Genomic DNA, 13,545 nt, shown 5'->3' on the forward strand with positions numbered 1-13,545 from the left:
GCACCCAAAGGGGATCCTTCTCACAGAGACAGTGAAGCTTGAGAGTTTTGTGTACCAGTATTCAGAAAACAACCCCTAAACAGTCCAGTGACCTGGTGTGGATGAAGACAGCAGAGATACTTCCAAATGCTCATTTTTAAAACTCTAAACTACAAATAAAATGCAAGAGTTTAGAGGTGTACAATACTGGCAGATGGCAAACCTGTCTTGCTGTGGGTAAGGAGGAGACAGAGTCTATGAAACAGAATATTTTAAAAGGTTAGCACGTGTCAAAATGTACAGTTTTGCTCTAGCTTGTCCTGAAGAACATAAATCAATCTTGAAATTATGAGTGGGAGCTTGATGAAGACAAAAAGAACTGCACTACCAACCAAGCAACATAACACCAGAACCTGGGCTGCCTCAAGTCTTTCCTTCTTTTCTGCTTCCCACACTGCTGCTACACAAAGGTGCCACTAATTAAGATTTCAACACGAAAGATTTAAAGATGCCACCATTTCATCCAATGTAGGGATTCAGAATCTTACCAAAGTGGCCGATTTTCCATCTCGGGGAAGCGACGATGCTGCCACCAACCCAGAAAAAGTCTTCGGCCAGACGGGCCACTGAGAACTTATTTTGAAGCAAGGGAGATTTTGAGATATCCATATCTGAGCTGGACTGAAAACAACCACTGATGGCCTTAGGAGGTATCAAAATTCTGTAGTACACATTTTCCATGTAATAGAATAAAAATATTAACAGAAAAATAGAAAATAGCCATTAATTTCCAAAATCCAGCGGTATTTTTCAAGTATTTTTCAGGTTGCTTCAGAACAGCTTCTCAGCTAATTTAGGCCTCTTTCACAGTCCAGATATAGAACATTAAAATCCCAATAAAATCCTTTTAATTGTGGTGCACCTGTGACGACGTTGGAGGATTGGGTGGGCTTCAGTTCAAGATTTTAAAGAAGACACATGATGGACCATGAGGCAATGTGGCACATAGATGAAGCCATTTCTGGACAGCAAGGCCTCCTGATGATATTCTTTTCCTCCTGCTGATTCTCTTTTTCCTTTGGTACTTTCCCAACTGCTCGGCATCATCAAGACATTACAGCAATTTATAGTTGTTGGCTCCTCCACCGCTTCCTCCTCCTGTCAGCGATTCCCACAAAGAGGAAACCCTTTCCTTTCTTTGGTTACAAACAGATTTGGATACAAACAGGCTCTTTCCAGGCCTCCACCTGCTCTTCAAAACCAACCACCACCATGCCCTGCAGTAAATAATGCACAGTTAACAGCACAATCCATTCCCCTCTCTGCCCTCCTGAGCCACCCTTGCCTTTCACTGTGGATCTGCCCAGGTGCATAAGCTCTTTAGTCTCTTCCCAGGGCTGGATAAAAAAAAAGAATAATCACATTTTCTTCTCATACAGCTCTTCAAAATATCATTGTGCCAGTCCTCTTCTCTGAAGGTTCTCATCACTATTTAAATGGACATTTCTGATAAAAGAAAGAACATTTCTCTCTAGGCAGCAAAAACTAGGTACGATGGAAACACAGCAACACATGTTTGCTTCAAATCCTAAATCCATCATACGCACTAATCCTAAAGCTGTGCTCCTGCCCTATCCAGTCAAGGGATTTAGGTGACACGTTACAGCTGAAAAAAAAAAAAAGTTTCAAAAAAGTGCATTATTCTTCTTCTCCTTCTGCTTCTCTTCTTCATCTTCTTCTCCTCCTCCTCCTCCTCTTCCTACTTCTCCTTCTTCCCCCAGCATCTTTCCATCTCACAATCTAATTAGGGATGTCTTTGCAAGATGACACAGCCACAGAGGATCTTGCTTAGGGCACAACCAGGCAGCTCCTGTGCCCAGAACTGCTCTAACAGAATCAGGAGCACTGAGGGGGCTCCAAGACTGACAGATAAAAGCAGGTGAGGATTAATTTTTAAAAAGCACTAAGTCACTACCATATTACATTTGGAATGCACCCATTGAACTCCAAATACAGAAATCTGTCACTTAGGTTATCACAACCACTTAAGCTACATTAAGTTTTAAGTACTATAGACAACCTCTTTTGCCATCTGTGATCTGTACAAGGAGCCTCATATGCTTCCACCCTGATGAGCTAAACACAAATTGCTGGTTTAAAAACACATTTATTAAGTGCTTCCTACTCTTCCTTTCACAGTTTGAAAAAAGCTTTGGAGTAGTTAATTCTGGAGATGATTCACTCTCAATTATAAGTTGTTTATTTCACCACCTATGCCCAGAGTTCTTATACTGGGCTTGACTCAGAGTTTAACCACAGATTAATTCTAAACTGGGTCTGCACCACGGGAGGCAGTGATGCTATGTACACTCTTGCCACTGTTTATTCAAACATTTCAACCACAGCTTTCCACCCTCCTCAGGCATCTTTCAAGAGCAATTTAGTGAGATGACTGCAAACTGTCATCAGGGAAACAGCAACTTCTCCTCTAAAATGCTCAGAAGGATATATGCATCCCACAGAAAACTGTCCTGAAGGGAACAAAGGAAACTTTGTTCTAAAGATCCTAATCTTTTCTTCACATGATGCCTGGGCCAGGATGAGAGCTGGGACCTGTGAGTTTTGTTGCCTTCTCTATCACCTGCTTCTCTGGATTCCTCAAATAAACTCATAACATCTTTGTGTAATGTCCATGCTTTAGAAGTAACACCTTAAATAGTGAGAATGTCAGTGCTGTACCTCACAGGGAAGGAGAGAGAACTAAACTCTGAGGCTCTCAATTACAAGGAGAGAGAGTTAAGGCAAACTTCTACATAAACCCAAAGCATCGCAGCTGTTTAGCTCCTTTTTCCCCTCTTGCAGTACTAATCAGGTTTCCTTGCAGTTTTCCAGGCTGTACATGCAACAAAATCAGTGGCTGGCACAGAATACTGAAGGTACTCCCTTCAAAATTCAAATATCAATTCTGCCAGGACATTCTAGAGTCTGCATTCATTTATGTGTTATCAACCTGGGGATGGGGGAAGAGAGGAGAAGAGTGAAATGTAACTCCCATTGCTCAAGATATTGGTTTCATGGTTCAGAATTAGAATTCTGCACGAGCAGGGGTTCAAATGTGGATTTGGTTTTATTTGAGTAGAGAGAAATGTCAGTGATTTATAGCACTGGAAAAGAACCATTGCAATATTCAAGTTAAAGTTAGATTTTTTTAATCCTAAGAGCACACAGAGGTTAATTTAAATTATTTCAGTTGACACTATCCATACACCCCTTCAGGTCTCCTAAGAAAATAATCTTGGAAACAGACAAAAATAAAATCTTTCAGAAGGCTCCTCCATTTATTATGCCAGATACTGGATAACAGCATGGAAAAGCAACAGGGAATAACAAAGGGTTAAACTGAATACAATCCCTCTCCCAGCTCTTAAGCACACTGAGCTGAGGACTTAGGATCTAAGCCTACTGAAATGGGTTTCTATTCCTGCCTCACTTGACATCCTCACAGAAATCTTGCTCACCTGACACAACACGGAGATTAAAGACTTCTTTCCACAGCACTTCAGGAACTTATTATTGTCTGAGTGTAACAAAGGCTTTTCATGCCATGAAATAGGTTTTAAAACCAACAATGTCTGAGTCTCCAGGCTGGCCTGTGGCTTAGCTAAAAATGGAACTCGGAACACTTGAACAATGCTGGAATGTCAAAGTCTTGCAGAGGAAGAAATTCGCTTCGAGAGTGCCAGAGGAGCCAGACTCCATCCCACAGAAAGAACATCTTGAGGAAGACACAGAAGCACAACACACATATGGTTTGGAAGATGGAGAAAAGGGAACAGGATGGAGATCCTCCTGAGACAAATGGGTTTATCATTAATGCAATCCTTCAGGATGGAGGGATGCACTTGACTGCTGAGGGACGGAAAAAGTGCGAACAGTTATGTAATACATAGGGAAACAGCTGCAGCCCCCAAAGTAGAAAAACCAAAACGAGAAATTTCAATATCCTGACTGCCAAAGACATTACATGTTACAGAGCTGGCAGTGTGTTTGACCTCCAAATCCAGGATTAGACCTGTGACTTCCCAGCCATGCACTCCCTTTACCTTTGCATGGGCACTCTACAGACCCAGTTTACCAGATTAACAAACTGACCTCATCGCAAGAGGCTGATTCTAAACCACTGAGCCACTCCTGGGCAGCTCTTAGTGATACATAGAAGAACTTTGATACAAGTATTCCCATTTCCTACTTCCCAACCAGGGAAATCTTGATCCTAATGGCTGTAGAATCACAAGAAAATGATTGCCAACCAACAACAGAGTCATAAAACAAAAGGAGGAAACAAAAAAGACCAGTGCCTTCTGGCACACTTCTCTTTCACTTACTTTTACCCTCCCCATTGCACTTTCAGCTCTAAACCCCAGTCAAAAAACCCTGTAAAAACTGCAGAAACTCCATTTACAGCTACAACTTAGCTACCCCAGCCCATGATCTTCATAGGAGTTAGTCAGTCTGTTACCACCTTCTGAAGCACTAAATGCAAAGGTGTTTCTGAAATACCAGAAGCAAATACATCTCATTGAAGTGCACATCACTAAACACAAGTCAGGAATACTCCCAGTTACGGTAAAGGTTCAAAACCCCACGTACATGGATACAAACACAAGCAGCAGGAGATGACTGGACTTGATGAACCAAAGGTGAATGATCTTCATTCACTACTTCCAAACATGTGATTTATGTTTCTTCCCTCTCCCCCAGAAATGCTGCTTCCAAGAAGTCTAAAGCAGCATGAACTGGGCAGCCAGACCAGCCAGCTCAGCTCCAGTTTCTCTTCTCTCTGCTGGAGTCATTTGCCTTTGTGTCTCCAATGCACTCTCTGCTTTTTTACAGCTGTGTCTGTATGCAACAGCTGCCCACGTTTTTAGTGTGGGCTCTTCCCAAGAAGAGGGATTTGGGCAGCAGATGCTGATGGAGAAGACATTCACTGTTACATTTTATTTTTTTGTCTTTCAACTAAAAACTTCTGTATTAGTTCTATTAAGAATTGACCAAACAAATCACTTTCAGATGGTTTTGGCTCAGAAAGGCCAGAACACCTGCTGGGCCACAACCTTATCCCAACTGTGCATAAGCTGCCTTTTCCCTAATTCTAGCCCAGCTCCACCCTGCCGACCTCTGCCATGGGCACAGGCAGAGCCTGCCCGACCATCTGGACAGCACCTCTAAGCACAGTAATCCCCCCTCGAGATTAACGCAGCACATCTTGCCCGGATCGAGTGGAATTCAGGTTATTGTGTGGCCCCTGTGCCTCACCCACCAGGCCTCCAAGAATAGCATATGTACACTGGCTCAGAGCATATTCAGCAAGTTATTTAGCTTGTCTGAAATACACCTGTCTTCAGTATCCATCCATTGACAAGGCACTGATTCCACCGGGCAAGGCTGTAACACCACATTTTCCTGGTGCTCCTTTCCATGCTGGAATTCACAGTGGGTGAGCCCTGGGACAGCTGCTTTAGGCAACCACAACCATTAATGTTCCCAGGGCTCCCCAAAACTGTTTAGAAAGTCCCAGTATTAAAATGAACCAGTTGTGAAATCCCTTAAATTACTTCATTCACTTGAAGGAGTGTTTGTGGAATGGGGGCCCATTAGCAACAACAACACAAATTTAACGACAATTACTCCGGCTCATGCCATGATGTTTAGTTCTCTTGGCCTCATCTGGAAAAAAAATGATGCAATTATTTTAATTGAGAACAGGCCTTGTGATTTGAGCTGTTGAAGTCTTTTCCTTGCAAAGCTGTTAGAAACAAATTTTGTCAGTTGTAGAAAAAATGAAGAGCTCAAGACTATAAATGGTGCTCTAAGGTCACCTTGTCTCCAACCACCAACTCGTATAAGAAAATGTCCCTACACACTTAATTGAAGTAAGATCATAAACCCTTTATATTTAAAGGTCTTTCAGTGCTTGACCATCTGTTCAGGGCCACGGGCCATAAACACAGAGAGGGAGATTAAGACAGGTTGGGAGGAAAGCAATCCATCAATATGATTACTCCTTCTAGGAAAACCCCTCTAAGAATTCAAGAATCCAAGACAAAATGGGCACAGGAATGCAAGACAGGTTGCAAGACATTCAGAAAAGACACCTGATACTAAAATACACCATCACAAAGTGATTTTAACTCACAAATTTTACTTCTGTATTTGGGATGAATTTTAATGTATTCTATCTGTATAAATTCAGAACTCTTCTAGACCTTCCTTTTGAGCCATGTACATTTTGAAATAAGTGACAGACTCCCTATTTCTTCAAATATAGACCAGTTTCATGAAAGATGGGGGGAAAGGAGCTGCAGTGGCTCTAGGAATAACTCAGTCTGTCTTCATTCAGTGCTCTTCTCAGCTTCTGTGACATCCAAGAGACAGCTGTCTGAGACTGTTCTTTAAATTTTCCTTAACTTATCAAAAACTTATCACTCAACAGAACCCAGCATCCGTAAATCTCAGAAATCAATGACAGGTCTTTCTGGAAGCTTGAAAGATGACCATAATTGTGGTTTCCTTCAAGCAGGAGCCACCTGCTGTAATCCCTGAGGAGAAGAATACCAGCAGAAAACAGCACAGAGAGTGCAGGGTGCTGAGCTGGAGCCCACAGAGAGGTCAGGGGCTGCAGTCTCAGAGATGATTGCCCAATTTCATTTGGTCCTGGATTCAGTAGGGCTCAGGTAAATGTACAGGAAGTAAAGTAATTGCTCCCGGGCTCTTACAGGAAATGTATTTCTTCTATCTTTTGCTATAGCCTCCAGTATCCAGCTCAGTTTGAAACAAAGCATCCTGACAGATTCATTTCTCCCCAGGGCTTAGAGCCAGAGGATAAGCAGGCATTTGAAGGTTGATGAAAGCATCAGCTCTCTGACTGAACTGGAAAAATGGGCTTTCGGGAAATTATTTTAGAGAGATCCACATTTAACAGCAGTTCTGGACTTTGTTCATACTGGCAGGTCCACATTCACTCCATGTCAGATCACATCATGCCAGAAAATTTAGCTGCTCTCTGCCACATAATGTCTTCAGACCTGCAGAGGCCACTATTGATTATCCTGCAGAGGCCAATATTGATTATCCCTCTGTAACTCCCTGAAATGGGAAAGCTTTCCCATTTAGCTGGACTTGATTCACACTCACCACACAAATGATTGTCAGGGACAGAAGGGATATGAATCACAGCAATCTGCACGTATGGTACCAGTTAATTTGAAGTTGTCCAGTTAGCATTAATGTGGCATTTTCTCTGCAATGTTTCTCTCCTTTTTTTATTTTTTTGGTTTTTTTTTTTTTGTTTTTTTTTTAAATCAAGTTGAAGATGAAGCATCTGGAAACCATCTCTAAATGAGGGTTAGACCAGCAGAAACAACATCTTCAGTACAAGGCAAAATCAGGAGCAATGATGCTGGAGAACCAGAGAACACCTGAGTATTTACCTTCACCAGTGAAAGACATTGTGTAAATGCTGTTCCTGGGAGTCTGTAGAAGTTTGGAGGCTGAAATTCTGCAGCCACATCTCACGAGCTGTTCCACTGGAAGTTGTTTGCCGACTGCCATATTTAGAAAGATTTTCCCAGACAAGATGCTTCTCTCAGGACATGGCCCATTCTTCTCCTAACAGCACTTGACAGCACCAGTTATTTCTTCAGTGATAGCTGAACATTTCAGAATTACTGGGAGCAAGGAATATTTTGGATCATCATAAATGACTCCTCAGCCTCTAGTAAGCCAGAACCCCTTAAAAAAGGAGAGTGGCAAGTCACTGGAACACCAAAGCCTTGAGAGCCTGGATGTTGGTGCCTCTATGAATGTTTGAATAGACCATCATATGGAGGCTTCTGGAGGCTTCCATCACTTGGGAATTACTGGCTTCAGTTGCATCATGGTTTTATACCAAAGTGGGAGGAGAATCCCATTTCCTTTTAATGTTACAGATGACAGCAAGAAGTTGGAACTCTTTAAAAAGAACCTTCATGCAACCCCTTGCCCATGGACCCCCTGCCCATGGAACCTCTGCTCTTTTCAGGTACCCCATTTTTTTCTCCAGCTGTTTCCACTCACTGGCTTAGAACGACACCACCTGGCAGAAACACTGAGCTGGTTTCACCACAAACACAGATTCAGTCCCAGCCTCAGCAGTTTCCTACTGCAAGCAAGGAATAAACCTAGTAACTGCTACCTGGATGATCTGCAGGGAGATCATCAGATGAGAGCCCTCCTCTCTCATCCCTGTTTTCAGAAGTTCGAAGTTGAACCCAGTAGGAAGAAGCCAAAAGGACTTTGGGTGACACAATTCCTGTTCCATCACACCTTTCCTGAGGACCTCGTCTATTTAAAGTACAAATGCACACTGGTACATCAGGTTTCAGAGAACAATAACTGGATCAGGAATAATCAGACTGTCCCATTGTGACATTTGCAAAACCAAACTATTATGGTTTTCAGTTCTGAAACACTTCTGTTAGAAAATGAAATCATTAAAAGTATGTTAAGGCTCTCCAATGCCAGAGAGCAGGGTGAGATGGGACATTAGGAAGGAATTGTTCCCTGTGAGGGTGGGCAGGCCCTGGCACAGGGTGCCCAGAGAAGCTGTGGCTGCCCCTGGATCCCTGGAAGTGTCCAAGGTCAGGTTGGATGGGGCTTGGAGCCACCTGGGACAGTGGAAGGTGTCCCTGCCCATGGCAGGGAGATGAAACAAGACAATATCTTAGGTCTCTTCCAACCCAAACCATCCCATGATTCTCTGATAAATGTACCACTTCAGCCAACTCAATCTAAAGCTTGAGGATTTACAGGTTCTGAAGATTTAAGAAAACCACAAAAAAAAATAATTCTTTCATACAGGAAATAATTTCTCCCTGTTTAGCACATTGTTCAGTTAAAGCTTCCATGCTCCCAAATCTCCAGCCTCTATGCCAGCAATATGGTACAGGTAAATAAATTCTTATGCCAAGTTTTAAAATCTGCTTTTTTGCTTTTTAAATAAATATTGACAATGCCCAAATGCATCTCATGATCTCTGCTTCATTCCTAACAAATCTCCAAGGAAATACTGGTTAACATTTGTCTGTTGTTGTGGTGCACATGGAGACTCTCTCATTATTTACCTGAATTGTTTGCATACTTCTCAGATTCATTAAATCCGTTGCAGCCTAGAAGTATTCTTGGATTTGATATTAATTTCATCAATAAATAAAGCAATTTCCAAAATGGTCATAAAAAGATGGAAAAAAACAATGGCCATTTCTAGGTACAATAGAAGCTTTTCCTATGTGATGTTCTATAGTCACCCTCTTCTTTTCTTAATTATAGTTCTGCTCTAGAGTGGGACCCTTTGAAAGTCAATTTGCTATAATTTTCACATCCACATCCTTTTTCAGTTACTGGAGCAGTATTTTCTGTAGTGATGAGTGACTGCACACCCGAGTTATCTGTTGTCCTTTTCTCAGTGAATGGCAGTACCAAAGCTTATTTTTGGTATTTTAATAACAAAAACACTGCAAAGACAAACCAGAGCTCATGGGTACGAGGTTTGGTTCTGATACCTAAACACCAAGTTAGAACCAAGCATTTCATCCACTTCAGTAAAGTTTTCATCTAGAAATTATTTTTAGAAAAGAAGAGAGAACTTTAAGGAGTGCGTCCTTCAAAAGGGATCGAGGCATGTGGCACTAAGTACTGATTAGTTGAAAACACGGGGAGTGAGGGATACTGCTCTGCCTTCCCAAAGACACCAAGGTGTGAAACCGGTGTCCAGAGCAGCTTTTCTGAGCACACAGAAGCCAAGACATCCTTCTTTACTTGTTGCATAACTCCTGTAAAACCACATGCCTAACAGGCATAAAATACAGAATGCATACAGACAAGCAACCGGGCACTGGAGTCAATTAAAACACATCACAGGGAAGGGTTTCTTTCTCTGGGCTATTCCTGAGTAAATCCACAAGGCAGTAAAGCTTTTAAAAATAAAAACTGGGCTTTTGAGAAATGGTCTTGACTTCATAGATCCCTTCAGCAGCCATCAGCACAGAAGGGATGAGCTCCAAGTTCAGCATGCAGGACACTGCAGCACAGTTTTCCCAGCTCAAGGCACTTCCCTGACTTTACCCCTGGTTTAATCCCACCAGGGACAACTTCAACCCCAGCTGATTCTGTGCACTCTTCTTGTTGGATGGGTGTAAAGAAACTACATCTAATGAGTAGTAAATCACCTGTTTTAAAAAATTAAAACAATACATCTGACTCACAACAGTACTGGAGTCTCTTTTCTCTCTTCTAATGTGGGTAGCAGAAGGTCTCTGGTTAAAAATAGAAAGCCTTTCTTATGGTGACAGCAGCTAGTTAAGCAAGCAGAAAAGGAACATGAACGTACCTGGTGCACTCCTTCATTGCATACTTTATACAGGAGGAAACAGCCATTAGAGCTACATTCATTATTTAAGCTTTAGTGATAGTAGGAGGAAAAGGTACCACACAAGCTCCCTTAAGAACCTGCTGTATTTGTTTAAAGCATTTAAGTTTGAATAACAAAAAAGAAGTGTCCAAGGAAGCTTTGTAAACTACACTTTTTACAGTAAAACTCATTTCCCTCAGAAAGGTGGTTAAAATAAACATTTCCCCCTTACCTTTTTCTGGGCTGAGGCATTTAATTGTGCTTGCATCATCCATATTCCAGTGAGAGATTCAAGTAACAACACCAGAGGAAGCAACAAAGACCATATGCACATCCCTGATCTTTCGAAAGACTCTTTTAAAGAATGAGGGAAGGAAGACTGCCCGTTGGTTTCACTGCAGCATCCGAGGGCTCCCAGGGATGCCTGCTGCCTGTGCTCTGAGCAGGCTCATGCTCTATTCCCTGTGCAGGAGTGCATCAGGAGCTGCTGGCAGGTACAAACCAGCGCAAGAGCTCAATGAATGCTCCCAGCCTTTCCCTGCAACTCAAGTGTTCAGCCACCTGGGATAACTGTTTGTTAACTCTTTGCCTCCCTGCTCTCAGGCAGGACGCGGGGATGTCTTCTGCTCTACTCCTTTGGAAAAGAACTGAAGGAAAACTTGTGGATGTCAGCAAAGAAGCACAGAGGATAATTCACTTTTAATTCCTCTGGCATGTATTGCAGTAGGCAGCAAATGTCAGTGAGGTGCTACTTCATTTAAGAAGGGAGAAAAAAACAACCTCTTTTTATGTTAATGCCTCCCCTGTGTCCATTCAGCATCCTACACATTGTTATGGGATCCTCCCAGACTTGCTTAAGTTTAGAAAGCAAGTCTACAGCTACTGATAAAAATAGGCAAGCTGTTCTCTTTATATTTCTTTCTAATTCCTTTTCTTGGCAAAGATGATTTATTTTCCACCTTTTTAACTTGCAAGGAAATCTAAATGCAGAATTAATGGAATATGGCTAGGAAACAATGCACATTATTGTAGTCTGTGTCCCAAAGCACAATGCAGGAAAAGACAGACACAGACCTTTGAGTTCTGTCTAGATCCTGGAAAAAAAATTCAGCATCTTTGTATGAGGATGCTGCCTAAAAATTCCAACCAGGAATAGTTCCTGCCCCTCCTACATGTCACTGAAATACACAGGATAAAACAATTTGTTCCTTTGAGGACTTGAAATCTAATTAAACAGGAATGATAACGGATTGGGAAAAAGTTAAGTCTCCCCTCTAGGAAAGGAAATCGATGCTGGGGTGCAGGGTAAGCAGGATCACAGGGCGTATCTGCCATGAGCCCTGCAGGCAGTGACCTCACACAGGTTCATCAGGCACTGCTGCTTTGGATCCTTGCCCCACCTGACTGCAGGAGCTGAAGCCAATCTGTTTGTGCTGTTTGACGTTGCCCTCTTGCCTTGTACCTCCCCATCCTGACCCACTTCAGCACATGAGGTGCTGTGTAATGCTCAGAGTCACCTTTCTCCCACCCCACTCAGGCTCTCCACACTGGGAATGCTGACTCCCGTTCACAGCTCCAGCTGCTGCAGCTCGACTGTCCTGCTGTTTCCATCCTACATCCTCTTTGCATTTTAGGTATCAGTCACTACTGCAGAAAGATCAAGATCTTTGCAAGATCTGACACAACTCTCTACAGTTTTCATTCAGGCCATGGATCCCATGGTCCTTGCCATCTAAGGAATGACTCTGGGATTTGCTCAAGTTTATTTTCAATCAAACATTATCCTATTTGCTTAGTGGTTTTCAGCACTAGCTGTGTCCCCTGAGGTCTCATCTCCTGAGCAACCCATCCAGGAGCACTTGAGCAGCACTTACTGCTGGAGTCTCTGGGGCCTCGTGTATTTACACCACATCACATTTGGGCAATTCCTCTTGCAGCCACTGTGCTTTAACACAGGCTTATCAGGGCCAACACTGCGGAGAATGTGCCAGGTTTATCCTAAAAGGAACTCTCATTTCAGTTCTTATTTCCTGTTGGCAAATGCAGGTTATCAACTAATCTCTGTCTCATCTCAGAAGGGAGAAGATGGGCAAGTGCTGAGGCCCAGAAAATGCCTGTCAGACAACTTCTCTAGGGAACCCCAGGGCAGGAAATCTTCACGCTGCAGGGTAGGCTCAATTCAGTGCCTAAAGACAAACCTCCCATTCAACACCACCTATTCCTCACAACCTGATCAACAGGCAGAGAAAATGTAAAGATAACAGCTAAGGATAATCAACTAATTCACTAATTACACCATCAAATTGAGCAAAGCTTGCTGCTTCACCAGGTTATGCTTTCTTTAGAAGAAAAATATACTCCCATCTGAGACCATTAGAGATTCAGAATCAGTACCTAATTACTGTATTATATCCATTTCATAAAATGAAATGTTTTGTTTCTCCGGGAGTTTCTTGCTGTGCAGTTAGAACAGGGTCACAGAACAAACGTCAGAGAAACATTTGAATGCCTTCACAACACATGCAAATTTTTTGAAAAAAAGAGAACACAGACTGTGCTATCATCGAGACCAAAGCATTTTACATTAAAAGATTTTCTTATTCCAAGTAACATCTAGTCTAAACCAGGAAATTTTTCTGTGCAAAGACAATCTGCTGACTCTTGAAATCAATGACAAACTTTTATCTGGCTTTTGTGGACTCTGATTGACACCAGAAGTTCATATGTGACTGGGAAAGGTCACCAGCACTCCAGTTTGGAGAGCACAGTGCTGGCATGGAGCAAACGTCAGTTCCATATTACACAAAGCATAGCATGCCCTAATTCCTTCAGCCTCCATTCCCAGCTCTCCAGCTCTACCAACCAGAGCAGAAGAGTGACTTGTAGTGTGGTGCTGTCACATCACAAAGATTTAAGTCCTAAGAAGGGACTAAAAGGGGCCAGGAATTCTCTCAATCCCTACTTTCCAAGATATGCAGAGGAAGCCCCAAGTGATGTTGCCGAGCAGCTGAGCCTGGTTAGAAGAGCTGAGCCATGACCTGACAAAGATCTGCCCTTGCTCTGTGGCTGCACTGTCCATACAGGATCCTGAGCTATCCCAGACCTCTGCCACAGCCACA

The 13,545-nt window shown here is 42.6% G+C and overlaps 1 protein-coding gene across 1 annotated transcript in view; it reads right to left on the reverse strand.

Moving 5' to 3' along the window:
* PLCH2 (phospholipase C eta 2) overlaps positions 1-720 on the reverse strand; it is a 33,589-nt gene extending 32,869 nt beyond the window's left edge. Inside the window, exon 1 of the mRNA XM_062507447.1 lies at positions 528-720. Within this exon, the coding sequence (XP_062363431.1) occupies positions 528-720 (193 nt within the window). The remainder of the gene's footprint in view (positions 1-527) is intronic.
* Positions 721-13,545: the final 12,825 nt, after the last annotated feature.

The sequence above is a fragment of the Cinclus cinclus genome, chromosome 23, assembly GCF_963662255.1.
Source record: "Cinclus cinclus chromosome 23, bCinCin1.1, whole genome shotgun sequence".
NCBI lineage: Eukaryota > Metazoa > Chordata > Aves > Passeriformes > Cinclidae > Cinclus > Cinclus cinclus.